This window comes from Sylvia atricapilla, chromosome 28 (genome assembly GCF_009819655.1).
Source record: "Sylvia atricapilla isolate bSylAtr1 chromosome 28, bSylAtr1.pri, whole genome shotgun sequence".
NCBI classification, from domain to species: domain Eukaryota; kingdom Metazoa; phylum Chordata; class Aves; order Passeriformes; family Sylviidae; genus Sylvia; species Sylvia atricapilla.
Window position 1 is genome coordinate 158,993 of NC_089167.1, and position 18,967 is coordinate 177,959.

Consider the following 18,967-nt stretch of genomic DNA (forward strand, 5'->3'; position numbering starts at 1 on the left):
TTCTGATTGGCCAGGGGCAAACAGAAGCGATTTCCTACACTCCAATTGGCTGGAATTAAAGAAAGAAAAAAAAAAAAAAAAAAAAAAAAAAAAAAAAAAAAAAAAAAAAGGGATGTAGGATTCCCTGTGCTCTGATTGGCTGGGACTGAGGGGATTCCCTGTGCTCAGCTGGGACAGTGCCAATGCCATGTGTTGGGGACAGTGAGAATGATCCCAAGCCCATGGCAGTGCCAGTGGCAAGTGGGTGACAAGTGACAGCACCAAGTGCAGGGACAGATGCAGTGGTAAACACAGGGACATGTTGGTGCACAATGAGGGGACAGTGACAGCCAGGACCACCCAGGTGTGTGGAGGGAATCACTCACTCCCACCCACATGGGACACAGCCCCACACTACTGCTGGCAGCTTTGGTGTCACCTTGGTCCTGCTGGGGGCAGGCCAGGTCCAGAATGTCCCCTGCCAGTGCCCAGTGCCATACACCCTTGTCACCATGTCCCCCCAGGGCAGACAAGACCCGGGGAGCCAGAGGAGGGACTTTATTGTGGGGGAGGGGGATGGCTGGGCTGCAGAGGCATCAGGGGCTGGAGGAGTGTTGGGGTTTGGGGTGCACTTGGGGCTGTGCCTGTGGAGAAAGGAAAGAGCAGAGGGTGAGTTGGGGGCCAGCGGAAGCAGCTTCTCTAGCTTTCCCCCTGCTCCACAATGCACTTTGGGGTGACCTGGCTTACCCTCATCCTACAGAGCTGCAGTAGGGAAGGTTCAGAAACCCCAAGCACACTCCCACCCCTCTGGCAAATATAGGGTACAGGATGTAGGGTGCAAAGTGTGGGATGCAGAGGAAAGATACAGGATCAGGATGTGGGATGTAGGACATGGGGTTCAGGATCAGGATGCAAGGTGCAGGATCAGGATGTGGAGCGCAGGATGCAGGGTTCAGGACACAGTGCAGGACTGGGACATGGGGTGCAGAACATTTGGTGCAGGCTGTGGGTTCACGATCAGGTCATGGGGTGCAGGACAGGGGCCGTGGGACTGCGATGCAGGGTGCAGGATGTGGGATGTAGGATTAGGATGTGGGGTGCAGGACACAGAGTGCAGAATAAGCCCATGGGATGCACAGTCAGGATACAAGCAGCCACTAACCGTGCTCAGGACCGGCAGATGCCCATGGCACTGCAGATGTCCCGCGGCATGTCCCCATTCTGCAGCCCATTGGTGATCTGGTCGTGGTACTTTTTTACCAGCCACTTGCACAGCCTGCCCATGGTCCGGCCCAGCACCCGGCAGCCCTTCTGCAGTGCTGCTGCCACCGCGTCCTGCCAGAGCCACCACAGGTCAGGGGCCCATAGGGAGAGGGCCCCAAGCCCAGCCTCCCAGACCCTCATCACTCCTCACCTTGTCAGGGTTGTCACCTGCCAGCGCCTGTATCTTTTTCAAGGCCTTGGTGCACAGGCTGCACTTAATCCCCCTGCCCTGTGCCACACCATTCCCATTAGCCATGTTGTCCACATCAGCCACATTGTCCCCTTCTGCCACAATCCCCTGTAGGGAGACAAAGACTCTCAGGACTGCCTGCATCCCTGGGTGACCCTGGCAGTACTTGAGGGTGGGGTGCTCACCAGGGCCAGACTGTCCCAGAGGTCCTGGCACTGCTGCTCCCAGCCACAGCGTGTGGCCATGGCCATGTCCCAGCACAAGGACATTGGGTCACCCTGGCAGGATGGGGGGGCCGCAGCCTGTGTTGCTGCATGGGGACAGGATGATGAGCAAGGCTGCAGGTGCCAATCACTGAGGTCCCCAGGAACCCTGGAGGTGCTCAGACACCAAAACCACCAGACCCAGGTATTCAGCCCCATCCCTACCATCCCTCCTGCCTGTACTTGCATCCTTCTCTTCCCACCATTCCTAGGTCCTCATGCAGATCCTGTCCCCAAACATCCCTAGGAGTTGCTTCCAACATGGGTAGCACACTCATCATTCCTGGGTCCTCTGGCAGGCCCCATCCCTGCCACCCCCAGGTGCTTGTTCCCATAAGATCCCATCCCCGCAACTCCAAGGCCCCCACCATCCCTCCTGCATGACCCCTTGCCTTCCTTCCCACATCCCTGAGTGCCAATCCCTACACAGACACCATCCCTGTCACACACAGGTCCCCACACAGACCCCAGTCCCCCAGGCTCAGTCACCCAGGCTGCCATCCCCATTGTCCCCATGTGTCTCCTCTCCCCTCCACCTTGGGGTGACCATCACCCCTGGAAAGCAGGAGGGTCCCTGTTACCTCCCACCAGCAGCAGCAGCAGGAGGAAGATGGAAGCCATGGTGAGCCCACTGAGCCGGTGACAGCCAGTGAGTGACACTGAGTGACTGCCTGCTGTCCTGACACCTTTTATAGTGCAGCTACAGGCTGTGGGGGTGGGGGACCAAAACCCCAAAACTCTTTAAAACAGAACACCACTGCTCCCCAGGCCCCTTCCTGCCTCACACCTCCACCCCTGCAGGAAGGGGATGGGGGGGCCTGGGGGGGACACGGGGGACCTCCCCAGCCTCGTCCCCTAAGGGAAACTGCCCTTAAGTCCCCCAAAGTGTAGGGCGGGAAGGGAGTGGCCAGACCCCCAAGGGCTCCGGAGGGTCTGTCCCGGGGTCTCCTTGGACCTCTCCGGGCTCTGGGGAGTCCAACAGCCCGGGCTTAAGTGACTCCCCGGAGTCAGTCCTGGTGTCCTCCCTGGGGTCGGCCATGGTGCCCTCTTCACCGCATGGGTTCCGTGGGACCCCAGGGTCGATCCCTATGTCTCGCTGTCGCGCTCCAACCCCGCCGGCGTCGGTCCCCGTCCGCTCTATACGCCCCCATTCAGGACCCTCGCACCGCCCCCGGCCCGCAGCGGTTGCCATGGTGTCCCGAACGTCACTTCCGCCGCGCGGTCACACAACTTCCGAGTTTGCGGCGTTCGCGCCTTTTCCCGCCCCCAGGTGTCGGCGGCGACCCTCGACCTCTGACCCCTCACCCTGTACGTGACCTGCGGCAACCCCGGGCGGCGGCCGAGGGGGTGTCCCCGTTTGGGAGCGGGGAAGACCCCAGTGGGAGGGGCTGCGGGGATCCTGGAGGTCCTGCAGCCTGAGGGGGACTGGGGCGTCGGGGTTGCGGGTTTGGGGGGACTGTTGTGTCCTCGGGGGGGTTCTGGTGCTAGGGAGGTGTTTGGCGGCCCAGTGCCGCGGGGAGGAGGATTGTGCCAGAGGGAGTGTGTTGGGAGGGGCAGTGGTGCCTGGGGATGTCCAGGGGGCTATGCAGGGCCTGGGTCCATTTGGGAGAGAGGTGTCATGGGGGGATCCGGTGGTCAGGGTGTATTTTGTGGGGACTTCAGGTGTGTTGCTCTTGGGGGGATTTTAGGAGAGGGTGGTCCCGTCACCAAGATGAGTTTGGGGATGCTCTGGGTTGAGAGGAGATGGGATGCTGAGGGGGTGCAGTGAGCAGAGGCAGGGTCAGACCCAGACATGATTTGTATTTTAGGGGTGGGGAGGATAATTTTCAGGGGAACTATTGTGTCTTGGGGTGACAGTGATGGCCGGATGGGAGCCGGGATCCTTAATTCACCTATTTATTTTCCAGACCCATCGTTAGACCCCCATGTCCCATGCCATGTTCTCGGAGCAGGCTGCCCCCACGGCACAGGGGCTGCTGGCCCCCCCCTCGGCCGAGCCCCCCACCTTCCCCAGGGTGCCTGTGTCGGGCTATTCGGACTGCTCACAGCCCTTCCAGCTGGGTGAGCGCAGCTTTTCCCGGCAGTACGCCCACATCTACGCTGTGCGCCTCGCTGGGATGCGGCCGGGCCTGGAGCGGTGCGCACGGAAACAATGGGGTGAGCCCGGGGGAACCCCCCCTTTATCAGGGCCCAGCCCCAGAAAAAACACTGAGGGGCTGGAGCACGTCCAGGGGTAGGGGCTGGAGCACCAGGAGTGGCTGGGGAGGCTCAGGTAGGAGAAAAGGAGGTTCGGGGGGAACTGGCTCTCCACAATTTCCTGGCAGGAGGGTGCAACCAGCGCGGGGGTCAGGCTCTGCTCCCAGGAAACAAGGGACAGGACAAGAGGACACGACCTCAGGTTACACCAGGAGAGGTTCAGATTGGATGTTGGGAAAATTCCTTAATGGAAAGAGCTGTCTAGCCCTGGCACAGATTGCCCAGGGCAGTGCTGGAGTCCCCATCCCTGTGGGGAAATAATGGGTGTGTGGATGTGGCACTTGGGAACATAGGTTAGTGGTGGCCTTGGCAACAAAGGTCTATGGAGGTGCTTTTGGATTTTGTCTCTGTTTGACCAGATTTATATCTGGAGTCCAGAAGTGAGTGAGTGTTCCTGTCCTCAGGCTGAATGTACCCTGCAGGCATCCCTGGTGTCAAGATCCTTCCCGTTTGGGAAGAGTCCATCCCTGCCAGGCTATGATCCACCCACAACCTTCCTGCAACTTGTGCAGCTCCAGTGTACCCAGTTTTGCCAGTCTCCAGTGGCATTTTATTCCCTTGACAGGGGATGTGCAGCACAGCCCAGCCAAAAGAGCTCAGCCTCCCAGCTCTGAGATGCACAGTAAAGATAGGATAATCCATTTGCAGTTGGATTATCTGGTAGTCCTGATGCAGCTCCCACCTGGAGTTCTGACCTTGGGACAAACTGCATTCCCCATCACAGATAGAAGGGGGTGTGTGCAGGGAGGACACGATTGTCTTTGTCACATTGCCCCACACACTTTTGGGAGCAAGAGTTGAGTGTGAGGTTTGTCAGGGTGGGGCTGGGGGGCCCTGGCCAGGAAGTGGGATACAGGAGGGTGCAGGGGGGTGAGATGTGCTAGTTGTGCCAGTGGGGGCTGTTTCCTGCCTGGGGGGGGTTGTGGTTCTGTGGGTGAGACCCTCACACTCAAAGTTTCCATCTGCAGGATGAAGCAATGCTGGCGGTGCTGGGGCTCTGCCCCCCTGCCTGGGCACAGCCTGCGATTGAATTTCCTTGAGCTTTGCCCTTCTATGGGCAAAAAGCCCTTCAGTGGAAGTTTTTGGGCTGGATGCCTGTTCTTGTGCTCTCCCCAGCCCCGTGGGCTGTGTGGAAGCAAAGCCAGTACTGCTCCCACGGCGGATGTCATTTCTTGGTTGGCCACCCTGAACTTTGCCAAGTGTGACAGGACCCAGTGGTTTGCAAAGCTCTACCTCCTGGAGTCCTGGGATGGGACCAGATTTAGGAGTTTGTCTCCCAGCAGGAAGCTCTTGCAGACAAAAATCTGGAGAGCACAGCTCCCTCCCCCCGAATACACATTTTGGGGAGTTTGAGCCAAAAATAAGAAATTTCAACAGGATTGTTTTTATTCTGACTCAGACCGCTTGCATTCCTGGGCTCAGGAATCCATGTTTCCAGTGTGGGGTGCCAGGGATGGCAGCGGGGTGCTCTCCCTGGGACAAGAGTCACGTTCAGCAGCGCGTGATGAGCAAAGTGAGATTTTTGGGAGGAGAAATCTCACCCAGAAAGGATGAGGAGCTGGTGCAGGCAGTGTTGTTTTCGGAGAGGAGACCAGGAGCAGGTTCCTTGCTCCTCTCCAGGGCCTGAGGCTCAGGGTGGTTTAAACAGGGACTGACAGTCCCACAGCCACATACTGGATGAGAGGACACACACCGTGATGGGTCTGGAGCACCTCTGGATCCCCAGGCGTAGGTTAAGAAGTTTTGGACTCACCTTGTGGTGAGGGAGATTTTTGCTCCTCAGCCACAGAGTGGATGCAGCTGCCGAGGTTCTCCCAGCCTGTATCCCCTGTGGATCCCAGGGACTTGTCAGCATGCCAGGATCTTCTCTGATGTGATGAGGATCCTGAATTCCAGCAGGGATCTGGTACAGAGGATCTAGCCATATCAGAGATCAGGTTTGGGGGTGTTGAACGATCTCCTGCCTGTCAGCTCCCAGCAGGATGTTTGGGTCATCCCCTGGGTGAAGAGCAGGAACAGCAGCCCCCCATGCCCAAGGGCAGGAACACTGCATCCTGGACCCTTCCCAGCCAGAGCTGTTACTGGGAGCTAAACACACCATCATGACCCAGCTTTCCCCTCAGCACAGAGGAAATGCCTGCAGGCTTGCAGGCTCTGGAATGCTCCTTGGCCCCATCTGGCCCACACATGTCTGTTCGGCGCCGTGCCTCGAGGAAAAGCAGGAGGCTTCCCAACATTCCCCAGCACCTCTTGCTGGCCTCGATGCTGGGGCTCTTCAGTGACTCCCACCAGCCCTGCACTGTGCCCACCATCACCCCGAGGCTGCTGACCCACATCTCTCCACAGGGAATGACATTGCGCTGCGGAAGCTCTCGGAGCTGCAGGCAGGAGAGAAGTGCTGCGTAGTTGGGACACTCTTCAAGGCTATGCAGCTCCAGCCCTCCATCCTGCAGGAGATCAGTGAGGAGGTAATGGGCTCACCCCCTCTGCCTCCCCACAGCTCAGGGGGTTGTGCCAGCACACCTGAGAGCTCAGCTGGGTTTCCATGGCTCCCCCATGCTCATTACAGCCAGGGAAGGGGTTGGGAAGGATCCTCGGGGGCTGCCGGCCCCTACTGAGGCCATCAGAGCTGTCCCTGTGCCCTGGCAGCACAACCTGGTGCCTCAGCCGCCCCTGCCCAAGTACATCCAGCCCTCTGACGAGCTGATGCTGGAGGATGAGCTGCAGCGGATCAAGCTGGAAGGTGCCATTGACGTGCAGAAGCTGGTGACAGGTAACAGACAGTGGTGGCTCTGTGGTGGCACCTGCCCTGCAGGTGCTGGCCAGGTCTGACTGCCTGCTCTACCGTAGGGACCATCGTGGCTGTGTACGGCTCTGAGCAGGACGATGGCAGATTCCTGGTGGAGGATCATTGCTTTGCTGACTTACCGCCACCGCTGCCCTGGAACGGGCCCAGCTCCGACCGGTGAGTCAGCAGCAGCAGGACTGGGGCTGGCACTGTGTCCGTGCTGTGTCTCTGAGTCCCTTGTGCCAAGAGGGCTGGCAGGGAGTCTGGGCCCCCTGCCCCGGCTCCCTTAAGCTCCCAAGTTTTGGAGCGTGGCACACTGCCTGAGCCTCTCCATCCATCCAGGTTTGTGCTGCTGGCCTCGGGACTGGGGCTGGGCAGTGTGAGTGGGGAGGCCCTGCTGAGCACTCAGCTGCTGGTGGATGTGGTGACGGGGCAGCTGGGTGCAGAGGGCGAGCAGAGTTGTGCTGCCCACATCACCCGTGTCATTCTGGCCGGGAATCTGCTAAGCCAGAACACACAGAGCCGAGACACCATCAACAAGGTACAGCAAGGAGGGGGCTGCGGCCTCACAGTGCTTCTGGGGAGCTGGAAGGGTGTGGGGAGGGGACAGAGGGGGTGCAGGGTTGTCCCTCACTGTCTTCCTGCTCACCCAGGCCAAGTACTTGACCAAGAAAACACAGGCTGCAAGTGTGGAGGCTGTGAAGATGCTGGATGAGATCCTGCTGCAGCTCTGTGTGAGTCTTCAGGGTTGAATCAGGTTCTTTTCGGGGAGGGAGCCTTATTCCTGAGGCAGGGTAGCAGCATGGGGTGCAGGGTGGCAAAACTCCCTTCCCCAGCATCCCGCTTCCCTTTGAGCACTCCGATATGGGGAGACAGATCACAGCCCAGCTCCACATCCTTCTCCTGGCATCTGGCCTCCTTGGTGAAACCAAGCCGGGTGTCCTGAGGAAAAAGAGCAGCAGTGACACCAGAGCTTTCCTGTGAGCCCCCTTGGAGAGCACTTTGGCCACCCAGTTGATCCCTGCTCTACCCACAGACTTCTGTGCCTGTGGATGTGATGCCTGGTGAGTTTGACCCCACCAACTACACACTGCCACAGCAGCCCCTGCACCGCTGCATGCTGCCCCTGGCCAGCACCTACACCACTCTGCACCTCGTCACCAACCCCTACCAGGCCAACCTGGACGGTGTCAGGTAAACAAACCTGGTGTGCTACCAGCTCTGGTGACTGTCAGTGGAGTGGGACCATGGGACATGACCCGGCATGTCCAGCATCTAAAGCTCCCCTTCTTTCCCCCATAATGTAGGTTTTTGGGGACGTCAGGACAAAACATCAGTGATATCTTCAAATACAGCAGCATGGATGACTACCTGGAGATCCTGGAGTGGACACTACGGGCAGGACACATCAGCCCCACAGCCCCAGACACCCTGGGTATGGTGATGGCTGGGGGGTTGTTGAATGGGGAGCTTTGCCAGGGGCTTCCCCACTAATTCCCATCTTCCCCAGGCTGTTACCCCTTCTACAAATCGGACCCCTTTATCCTCACCGAGTGCCCTCATGTCTACTTCTGTGGCAATGCGCCCCACTTCCAGTCCAAGCTGCTCCAAGGTGGGTCTCACAGCACACCCAGATCCCCACAGGTGCTGGGAGCCCACACTGGGGGCTGCCAGGGGACTCCTCTGCTTGACACCCACCTGTGTTTGCAGGGAAGGAGGGGCAGCGGGTGCTGCTGGTGACGGTGCCAGACTTCAGTGCCACACAGACCGCCTGCCTCATCAACCTGCGCGACCTCACCTGCCAGCCCATCACCTTCTCTGGCTTTGGGGCTGACAGTGAGGACAGGGACATAGAAGTTGGACACTGACCACACAGAGGGCACAGACTTCACAAGCCCTCACCCCTCAAGGGGTCGGGGCACCCACTGCCTTTTTCTGTCCTCTGGGAAGGTAACAGAGCTGGGGAAGCACCGGAGGGACAAGATGTTCATACCAATATAACTTGATTTATTTGTGTAACAAAAACTGTATGGAGGGGAGAAAGGCTATGCTTGCCTCCATGGGCCCTGCCCAGGAGAGCAGTACCACCCCTGCCACCCCACTGGGACTCAGACAGTGGGCTGGCACTGCCCAGGTCCGAGGGATGGGGTAGCATGTCCCTGACAGCACCCAGCTGTTGGCGACAATGCTTGCAGTCCTTGGAAGCAGCAAGGTCAGGGGCTGGAGCCCACTTGGAACAGCTGCCTGGGTTCAGGGAAGATGTTGGAAGTGGATGCTGAAGCATCTGACCACAGCCTGAAGCAGAATGAGAGGTCAAGTGTCCCTAGTCCCCAAAGTTCACGGTGTAGGTTTCGGCTGTGGTGAGGGGCTGCGCTGTCCCTGTGTGCAACTCCCAGCCCTCCATCTCTGTCACCAGCTCGGTGACAACCTCTGTCTCAGTGTCCATCTCCCAGGTGCTAGCAGTGGGTGGCTCCTGGCTCCAGGGTGTGTAGGCCGTGCTGCTGAAGGGGAAGGGCAAGGCCGTGGTGGACGGTGGGGCTGTGGGGCTGCTGGTGGCCATGGTGGCGTTGAGGCGCCGCAGCCGCATCTGCTCCCGCAGCCGCATGCGGTGCCGCAGGCGCATCCGCAGGCGCAGGTGCTCGCGGGGCGTCATGGGCCGGCCAGGCACCACGCGGCGGATCGGCCGGTTCCCGTTCATAGCCATGATCTCCCGGATGCGCTTCCAGTTGGAGCGGGACAGGATGAAGTTGCACTGGGTGGCCCCGATGTCGTAGAGGACATGGCAAGTCTTCACGCTGGGGTTGTAGCCCTCGGCCCGTGCTGTCACACGGTACTCGCCCGGGTTCAGGATGCGCCAGTAGTCCCCGCCGCTGGCTGTGGAATATGGGGGCAGCAGGGTGGGGTGGGGATGGCACGGTGCTGCCAGTATCCTGCCAGCACCTCACAGTACCTACCTGTCCTGACGTTGTGGTTGATGCCCCCCACCACAATGGTGGCATTGGCAATGGGCTCTCCCTGCTGGTCTGTCACCACACCCTTGATTCCCCGGTGGATCTGGGTGAGGAAAAGGGATGAGTGGAGCTGTGTGGGACAGGTGGGACAGCTGTGACCATGTCCCAGTACACACCTGCTCCATGAAGGTGAGCAGAGACTCCTTATTATTCTCCCACTCCTGCTTCAGCTCACTCTCATGGGGGAACTTGTCACAGCCCAGGTAAATGGAGAGCTCCAGGCAATTGGTGTGCAGGTAGCTGAAGTCATTCATACCTGCAAGAGCACAGACATGCCCGCCCAGCCACTTGCTCACCTACCAGTGGCCGGGTTATGGGGCAGCCACACTACTGGCCCCAACTTACTGCCAGCCTGGGGGTGCCACTTGGCACCCTGCACGATGCCCATGGCATTGGTTACATCCGGTGCATGGCAGCCCCCACGGAAGGTCTCAGTCATGGTGAGGTGTGCTGAGGCATAGGAGATGGCAAGCCACCGGAACACAGCGTGGTCAGGCGTCTCCTGCAGCTCAGGGTGTTCATCCTCATAGTCCAGTGGACGAGGGGCAGCTGCTGGTGTTGGGGGGCTGGGTCGGGCCGTGTCGAAGGGGAAGGACACCAGCTTCTCCCCACCCTGCAGGTTGGCTCCCAGTACGAAGGGGTTCTTGTCCATCCAGGCCATGACAGCCCGTGTCTCCACTGCCACCTGTGAGGCAGGCACAGGGCATGAGATGTCACCCCCTGCCACCCTCTCACCATCCCCTGTGCCCTGTGCTGCACTCACCGCCGCATCCTCGGACAGGTAGTGCTCTGGGATGGGGATGTGGTGGTTGGGGAACTGGTGGGGCACCAGCCGCCTCTCCTCGGCTGCCCACAGCGCTGAGGCCAGGTCGGGAAAATTCTTGAAGAGGTCAAAGCCTTCCTCTGTCCAATGGCCCAGTGCCCAGTTGCCCAGTTCGGAGCCCTGCGGGCAGCCCAGAACAGTGGTGAATCCAGGGGCTGCATCCCACCACCCATGTCTCATCCTACTGCTCCAGGTCCCATCCCCTTCTCTGACACATCTCAGGTGCTCTTGGAGTCCCGCGGCCAGCCCAGGGCAGTGGTGAGCTTTGAGGGGGGGGCTGCATCCTACAGCTTTGCCATCCCATCCCACTGCCCCACAGCCCATCCCAGCACCCCACATCCTACCCCACTGCTCCCTGTCCAATCTCACTGCCTCATGGCCCCATCCCACCCTCCTGCCCCCTCACCGCCTCATGGGCCAGCTCGTAGCCATCGGGGTTGAGGGATGGGATGAGGTGGATGCGGGTGTCGGTGACCAGGCCCCGCACGCGGGGATTCCCGTCCTGGTACTCCTTGCACAGGAACTGCATCAGCAGCAGCAGCAGCTCCCGGCCCAGTGCCTCGTTTCCATGCAGCCCCGCCGTGTACCGGAACTCGGGCTCACCTGGAGGCGGGGACCAAGGAGGGTCAGCAAACGCCTGGGACCATGGCTGGGGGCCCCCAATCCCTCACACCTCCCTCACCCGTCTCGTGCTCGCCCGGGTTGTCGGAGACCTCCATGGCGTAGATCTTCAGCCCCCGTGAGCTCTTGCCAATGTTGTAGATGCGGGTGATGGTGGGACACTCCTCATTCACCACCTTCATCAGCTGCAGGGTGGGAGAGATGGGGGCAGTGCTTGGGGGGGACAAGCCCACACCCTGCAGAGAATCCCACACCCATGGAGGATCCCATTCTATGAAGATGCCCACCACCATGCAAGTGCCCACAACCACAGAGAATGCCACCACACCCCAAAGATGTACCCACCACCACAGAGGTGTCCGCTTCTCATGGTGGATCCCACCCCATAGAGGAACCCACCACCATGAAGGATCCCACAGCCACGGGTGTTCCAACCCCACAGAGGATCCCACTCAAAGGATTTTTTTCACTGAGTATTCCATCCCCTACAGAGGATCCCAACCCCCACGGATCTGCCCCCCTAGCAGTGCAGTGCCCACCTGCCTCATGTCCTTGTAAGAGTGGTGTCGGAAGTCCAGGTTGTCCGTGGAGGTCACCTCGTTCTGCTGGGTGTAGTAGCTGCTGACAGCTGTGGAGGGGACAGGGACACAGCAGTGTGGATGGCTGCAGAGACCCCAGCCCCGGTGGCCCCCAGGCTGCTTCAGGGTGACTGTTACCAGAGAGGGGGCACCCCAGGACCTCAAGGCGCAGGCAGAGGCTCCCATTCCAGCGCTGGGGGTAGATGCGGATATACCGGGCCACCATTGGCTCAGGGAACTCACTCAGCACCGGCGTGTCTTTGTCCACATTGCCATAAAACATCTGCCAAGAAGGGAGAGATGTACCCAAAGAGAGTCACCACTGTTCCCATGTCACCCACCCAGAGCAGGTCCCCACCATCTCCTCGTAGCCATTGCTGTACATCACCCAGTGTTGGCTGTCGTTGCTGAAGCCCACATAGAAGCTGGTGACAAAGTCATCGCTGTGGAAGGACACAGACAGGTTGGGACAGGGGTCCCCACGCTGCTCCCCTGCCCTACATCCCTGGCTCCACCCCCACATCCCCATACTGGATCTGGGAGTCGCGCCCCTGGGTGATGACACCGGTGAACATGGTGATGCGGCGGGTGTCCACCTCGAGCCAGTGTGCCCGGCTGTCATCCTCGGCACACCATGCCCCATCAAAGAAATCGTCCTCGTTGGTGCCTGCCTGGGGAGCAGCGAGTGGGATGTCAGTGGGGGTGTCACCATGACCCATGGGCTGGGCGCTGGGGGTGACCCTCACCTGCATGTTGAGGCGGCCACGCTGGGCACCCAGCCCGTGACGCAGCATGGAGGAGGCCAGGATCTGGTCATCCTCAATGCGGTGGGACTCCAGCCCAATTGGGGGACATCCTGGGGACAGCAGGGGGTGATGGGCTTCCCCCGCCCAGCGGGGTGTGCCTGTCATCACAGGAATGGGGACACTCACTTTTCTTCTCTGCTGGAGGGGCCCATTCCTCTTCATCTGGATCCCACTTCTTTCCTCCTGGTTTTTTGGGTTTTCCTGGGAAAGGAAAAGGCACAGTGAGGGGGGCAGGGACAGGGACAGGTGTGAGGGGACAGGAATGGGGGCTGCCACCCACCTTTGCGGTCCTGGCCCTTCTCCTCCGCCCAGTGCTCCTCCTCCTCCTCTTTCTTGGGCTTCACTGTTGGTGAGGTGATACCCACCCCAGGGACATGACACCAGTCCCAGGAACATACCACCCACCCAAAGAATGTGCCATTGATGCTAGGGGTGTGACACCCACCCTGGGAACATGTTCTCTCCCTGGGGATATGACACTCACCATGCAAGACCTATCACTCACCCCAGGGACAAGCCACCACTCCAGGGATGTGCCACCATCCCTGAAGCCGTGACACCCACCTTGGTGATGTGACATCTACTCCAGCGAGGTGCAGATATGTCACCTATCCTAGGGACATGCCACTGACCATGGGACATGTGACCCACCCTGATGATGTGCCACCCACCGTCGGGATTTGACACCCACCATGGGGATGTAACCCAGCCCAGGGTCCTGCCACCCTCCCTGTGGCACACATGCCCACCACATGATTCCCACACTGGGCCCTGCCCACCCCACCCAGCTGCCTCCCCCCGCCCCCTTACAGGCTCTGATTTTCTCCTCACCCTTCTCCATCTCATCCTCTTTGTCCGGGTGTTCATGGGGCTTCGCTGGGAGGGGCAGCCCATAGGTCCCTGCAGGGCACAGGGTGGGGGGCTGGGACAACCTTCCGGAGATTGGTGGGGCAGGGATGATTTGGGGTGCTGGGGTGCCTCATCCCTGGCATCCTTCCCGCTTCATCACTCACAGTCATCGTAGTCGGGTGGCTCAAAGCCCTCGCCATAGTCCCCTTCAGTCACTGGGCCAGGCAGGGGGGGCTGCGGGAGGGGCTGCGGGGGGGGTTGTGGGGAGGGCTCCTCCGGCTCTGCTTGGGGGAGAAGGGGAGGCAGTGAGGGTCCCCATGTCCCTGCAGGGACCTCTGTACCTTATGGGCTCCCTATGGGGTCAGCACGCCCCTCTGCAACTCACATTTCCCTTTTGGATTCCCATGTACCGTGAGGTCCCCATATCCTCTGTATCCCACTGGGATGCCCATGCCCCCAAGAGATCCCCGTACCTCTAGTGTCCCCCCAAGAATGTCCCATGCTCTGATGGGAACTCCATGTCCCTAAGGGGTTCTCCATGCCTGCACAGGGTCCCCATGTTCCTGCAGGGTTCTCTGTGTCTGTACAGGACCCCTCTATATCCCTACAGGATCCCCATGCCACCAAGAGATCCCCACACCCCTACAGGATCCCTGCACCCCTTATGCTGTCCTCATGTTCACCCCAGCTCCAGGCTGCTCCAAAATGCTGCTTCCCTGGGTTCCCAAGGCTTGGGACTGTCCCCCAACCTCACCCTGAGCAGTGCCAGTCCCCCATGTCCCCATCCTCCCACGTACGTGTCTCCTCGGGCTGGGGCCAGACCCGCTCAGGCCTCCTCCTGCTTGGGGGCTTGGGGGGCTTCTGCTGCCGCCGGATGTACTCAACTGGGGACACAGAGGGTTGCACTGGCTTTGTGGTGCGGGGTGGAAGGGGACGTGCCCTCTATCCCTCCCTGCAGGCCAGGGGCTCTGGTGGCCCCCCACCTACACCCCAGCACCGTACAGTCCTCGTAGTCCTCCCGCTCCAACTGCTCATTGTAGTCCAGAGTTGGGGGTTCCGGCTCCTCGGGAACCTCTGCAGAGAAGGGACACATGGAGAAGGGGCACAGGGTGGCACTGGGGTGCAGGCAGGGGACAACAAGGAACAGGGAGGTGGCACTTGAGAATAGGAAAGAGGCCCTGAGGGTAAGTGTGATGGCCCTGGGGCACATAGGAGGTGACACTTGAGAGCAGGGAATTAGTCCAGAGTGCAGGGAAATGACACTAGGGAGGAGGGAGGTGGCCCTGGCATGCAAGGTGATGGCACTGGGATGCAGGGAGATGGTGCTGGGACACAGGAAAGCGACATAGGGGTGGAGGAAGGTGGCATTTGGCAACAAGGAGGTGGCCTGCATTGCAGGAGCATGGCCCTGGGGAGTTGGGATATGGCATTGGGTGCAGGAAGGTAACATTTAGGGACAGAGAGATAGCCCCAGGGTGCAGAGGGGTGGCCCTGGCCTGCAGAGGAGTGTCCCCAAGACATAGGGTGGTGGCCTTGAGGACTGAGCACTCACCTGGCTGGGGCTCAGGATTCCAGTCCTCCCGGCCCGGTCCCCAGCGCTCATTTGGCAGCTCTTCTATCTCTTCTGGGGACAGAGACAGAACGATGGGCTGGTGTGGCCTCTCCAGGCCCCCTCTAGCCTCACAGTGGGAAGAAAATCCCATGGGAAGGAATGCAGGGAAACAGAGGGGAAACCCAAGGGGACAAACCCTGGCCAGCTGTAGGGTGCTGCTGAGCTCAGGCAGCTGAGCACGATGTGGGGTGATGCTCTGCTCTGGTGAGACCTCCCACCCCAACCCCACTAGTGGCAAGATGGGTGTCCCCAAAACTCAGCGTGGGCACCTCCATCCTCCTCCTCCTCCTTGTTGCGCAAAGGCTCCAGGAACTCGAGTCTCTCTTCATCCTCCTTGCCCTGTGAGGGCTGCAGGGTCGTGGGAGGTTCAGTGGGAGGGCTTGGCAGCACTGGTGGCTTCTTGCCAGAGGGTTTGGTGGCCTTGGGTGGCTTCTCCTTGGGCTTTTTGGAGCCTTTTGGAGGTTTCTCAGAGCCTTTTGGAGGTTTTTCTGAGCCTTTCGGTGCCTTCTCCTTCGATTTCTTGGGGGGTTTATTCTTGCCCCGGTCCTTGTCCTTGACCTTGTCCTTATCCTTCTTGGGGCCCCGGGGCTTCTCTTTGAGCTTCTTAGGGGGTTTTTCCTTCTTCCCCTTCCTGGGTTTCTCAGGCTCCGTCAGCGACCCCGGAGAGCCTGAGGGGACAGAAGCGGGGGGGCAGCCACTCGAAGGCAGGGCGAGCGTGGCAGGGCCGGGCTGCGGAGTCCCCCGTCTCGCCACACCCGTTCCCCGCGGGATCCTGGTGCCAATCACTCACCGGTGCCGGTGCCGATGCTGAGGTCGGTGCCGAAGCCCAGCTCACTGCCGTCCCCGTCCCGGTCCCCGCCGTCCCCGGGTCCAAGGAAGCCCCGCAGAAACTCCTCGATCTCGGCGTCGGTGAGTGCGGGGGGCCCCGGGGCTGCCCCCGGTGCCGGCACCGGCAGCAGCGGCAGCAGCGCAGCCGTCAACAGGAGGCAGGAGAGGGGCGGCCCCGCCGGGACCATCGCGCTCCGCAGCGGCCCCGCTCCCCGAAAGCCCCGAGAGCCCCGGCCGGGCGGGCTGGGGGCGGTGCTGCGGCCGGGGGCGGCACCGAGCGGCGGCGGCGCCCCGCGGGCTCCGCTCAGCACCGAGCTGGCACTGGCGCTTAACGGCACCGGGATGGCACTGAAGGGACGGGCACCGACACTGGCACTGCACCGAGGCCGGGACTGCCGGGAACCCGCACTAAACCCGCACTGACACCGCTCGGGACTGGCGCTGCCGGGCACCGGGACTGGCACCGGGACTGGCACCGGGACTAGCACTGGCGCTGCCGAGGACCCGCGCTGCGCTGGCAGCGGCACTGGCAGTGGTACCGGGACTGGCACCAGCACTGCCTGGGACTGGTACTGAGCCCATACTGGCGCTCTGCGGGGCCTGGGTTGCAGGGGCTGGCACTGCATCAGCACTTGCAGGGCGTGGGGACCAGAAACACTGGCACCAGCCCTGGCACCACCACACCAGCCGCACATGCCGTATGTAAGGGCCCGGCCACAGCGCTGGCACCCGGCCGGGCGCTGGCGCTTCGCCTGCAGCATCTGCACCGCTCTCCGAGCACAAGCCACACGCCTGTAGCCCCGTACCCCTGTACCCCCGTACCCCTGTACCCCCGTACCCCTGTACCCCCGTACCCCCGCGGGGTCTGCACATGCAGGCACAGCGCCTCACACACCAGCGCTCCGCCTGCACGGCGATCGGGCACACGCCCATTGCATCCGTGACACTGCAGTCACAGCACACGGGAACCACATCACCCAGAGCAGCACATGGACACGCTGCACGTGTTAGGACACTGAATGTGGGACATGCACAGCACATGGAACACGCACCACACATGCACACAGGACACACACACGTCACACACTGCTCATGAGACCCCGCGCACAGAAAACACGCTGCACACGAGATCCCACACACGGCACACACTGCCACACACTGCCTTGGGTCACCTGCACACGCACCGCCCGCAGAGGAAGCACACGCAGGGGATGCAGTGCACATGCATTACACATATGTGACACCCCTCCCCCGAAGCCCCGCTCCTTCCAGGGTTGAGGTTCAGGCTGGGGGGGTGCACCGCCAGGGTGCCCCCTGGGGGGCTAGGGAGTGATTCTGGGGGTGCCCTGGGTGCCCCCACCCGCCCGGGCCCTGCAGGCTCCCTGGGCAGCGCTGGTGGTGGCAGGGCCACGTGGCAGCTCAGGCAGCCCGCGATCGTCACATGCGTGACCACCCCCCGTCACACGCGTGCCCCCCCCAACCATGACTCACTGTCCAGCAATGCTGGGGCCTGCCGGGAGCGGGGGGCCCCCACCTGCACCTCCCAGTGCCTCCCAGTGAGCCTCTGCTGCAGCCCCCACTCCACCTCGTGCAACCCCCAGGAATGTCCCTCCTTCCAGTTCCACTCCCGCCTCCCAAACCTGTTATGGCTCCCCCAGTGCAGTCCCGAGTGCAATATCCCTCTCTCCCCCCATTATAGTCTTCCCCCAGTGCAGCCCTGCCATTCCCAGTACAAATCCCCCCACCAGTAACAGCACCCAGTACACCTCCCTCAATCCTAGTCCCATGTAGACCGCCCAGTATAGTCCCCCAGCCATTACAGCCTCCTTCCAGTTCACTTCCACCCCCCTACAGCCCACCCACTACAGTTCCCAGTATAATCTTCACACGCAGCATAGTTCCCAGTACAGATCCCACCTGTCCCGGAGCCCCAGAGCTGCCCCACCCCTGGCAGGGGACAGAGGCCTGGGACCCCAGGGCGAATGGGCCATCGGGGGCACTGGAGGGATGGGGGTCCTGGGAGGGGTGGGCAGTCCTGGAAAGAGGTGGGTCCCAGTAGGATGAGGTAGGGTGTCATCCGGGGGAGGAGTCCCAGGAGGGTCCCGGCGGGATGGGGATCCCAGGGTGGGTCCAGGAGGATGGACGTCCCAGCAATGGCGTGGGGGGATCCCATGAGAGTGTGGCGGTCCAGCAGCACTGAGAGGGGTTCAGGAGGAGGGGGCTCCTCAGGAGGGTTCACACAGTGGTGGGGGGTCCAGCAGTGTGAAGACAGATGCCAGTGAGGTGGGGATCCCATGAAGGTGTGGAGGCAGGGAGAGTGTCCCATGAAGAAGGGGTCCCCAGGAGGGTGGGGGTCCCAGGGCTCAGTGCCCGCCTCCAAATGCCAGGGGCCGCACCCGGGGCCACATTTTCCCCCCCGGGGGAGACCCAGCGCCGGCGTCCCCCCACTCCCTTCTCTCACCGGCCGCACTCGTCCCCACCCTTTCCTGCGCCTGAGTCACTCCCGGCGCCTTCCGGGCCTTGGGGCGTCCTGCTCGGAGGCAGCCGCGGACGGGGCCGGGCGCTCTCGGGGCTCCGTTCCTCCATCGGGGGTCCGTCCGTCTGGCCCTTGGAGCGCGGCGCTGTCGGGTTGTCCGTCGTGGGAGGTACTCCTCGCGGGCTTTTGTCTGTTCTGGGGGCATCCCACCCCCGTGGGGTCTGTCTGTCTGCCGGGATGTCCGTCTGTCCTTCCAGGTGTCTGGCTGTACGTCAGGACACCTCTGGCTGTTGGGGTGTATGTCCATTTTCCTGGTGTCCATTTATGGGTTGTCTGTCTGTCCATGGCAGTCTCCCCCTACCCACAGGGACCTCCATCTCTACCTAGGGGTGTCTGTTCGTCCTCTGGGTGTCTGCCCATTGGGGTGTCCATCTACCTCATGTGGTGTCCACGTGTGTATTGGTGTGTCTGTCTGTCCTTCTGGGTGTCTGTTGGAGCATCCGTCTGTCCTTCTGGGTATTAATCTGTCTCCTGGGGTGTCCTTGACCTCCCTCCTGGCTCTCCACCCTTTGCAACAATCTCATGGTGTCTTCCCATCCATCCATCCGTCCATCCGTCCATCCA

The 18,967-nt window shown here is 61.1% G+C and overlaps 3 protein-coding genes across 3 annotated transcripts; 1 reads left to right on the forward strand and 2 right to left on the reverse strand.

Moving 5' to 3' along the window:
• Window positions 1-522: 522 nt before the first annotated feature.
• Window positions 523-2,389, reverse strand: LOC136372469 (antimicrobial peptide NK-lysin-like). The gene is made up of 5 exons (XM_066337065.1): window positions 2,277-2,389; window positions 1,618-1,742; window positions 1,394-1,540; window positions 1,142-1,314; window positions 523-623 (listed from the first exon to the last, which is right to left on the reverse strand). The coding sequence occupies exons 1-4, from the start codon at window positions 2,314-2,316 to the stop codon at window positions 1,147-1,149; spliced, it is 480 nt and encodes a 159-aa protein (XP_066193162.1). The 5' UTR covers window positions 2,317-2,389; the 3' UTR covers window positions 523-623; window positions 1,142-1,146.
• A 561-nt stretch (window positions 2,390-2,950) lies between these two features.
• POLD2 (DNA polymerase delta 2, accessory subunit) lies at window positions 2,951-8,745 on the forward strand. Its single transcript, XM_066337047.1, has 11 exons — window positions 2,951-3,003; window positions 3,603-3,852; window positions 6,298-6,419; window positions 6,601-6,724; window positions 6,802-6,916; window positions 7,082-7,280; window positions 7,393-7,473; window positions 7,776-7,933; window positions 8,047-8,174; window positions 8,250-8,351; window positions 8,450-8,745. Exons 2-11 carry the CDS (start codon window positions 3,621-3,623, stop codon window positions 8,605-8,607), a joined length of 1,419 nt encoding a protein of 472 aa, XP_066193144.1. The 5' UTR covers window positions 2,951-3,003; window positions 3,603-3,620; the 3' UTR covers window positions 8,608-8,745.
• AEBP1 (AE binding protein 1) lies at window positions 8,726-16,075 on the reverse strand. The gene is made up of 21 exons (XM_066337069.1): window positions 15,830-16,075; window positions 15,309-15,707; window positions 14,980-15,051; window positions 14,430-14,501; window positions 14,225-14,311; window positions 13,592-13,708; window positions 13,389-13,478; window positions 12,859-12,921; window positions 12,705-12,779; window positions 12,519-12,628; window positions 12,304-12,443; window positions 12,131-12,215; window positions 11,911-12,055; window positions 11,734-11,822; window positions 11,256-11,379; window positions 10,980-11,176; window positions 10,514-10,693; window positions 10,096-10,435; window positions 9,867-10,006; window positions 9,694-9,793; window positions 8,726-9,613 (listed from the first exon to the last, which is right to left on the reverse strand). The coding sequence occupies exons 1-21, from the start codon at window positions 16,053-16,055 to the stop codon at window positions 9,063-9,065; spliced, it is 3,402 nt and encodes a 1,133-aa protein (XP_066193166.1). The 5' UTR covers window positions 16,056-16,075; the 3' UTR covers window positions 8,726-9,062.
• Between the last annotated feature and the right edge of the window lie 2,892 nt (window positions 16,076-18,967).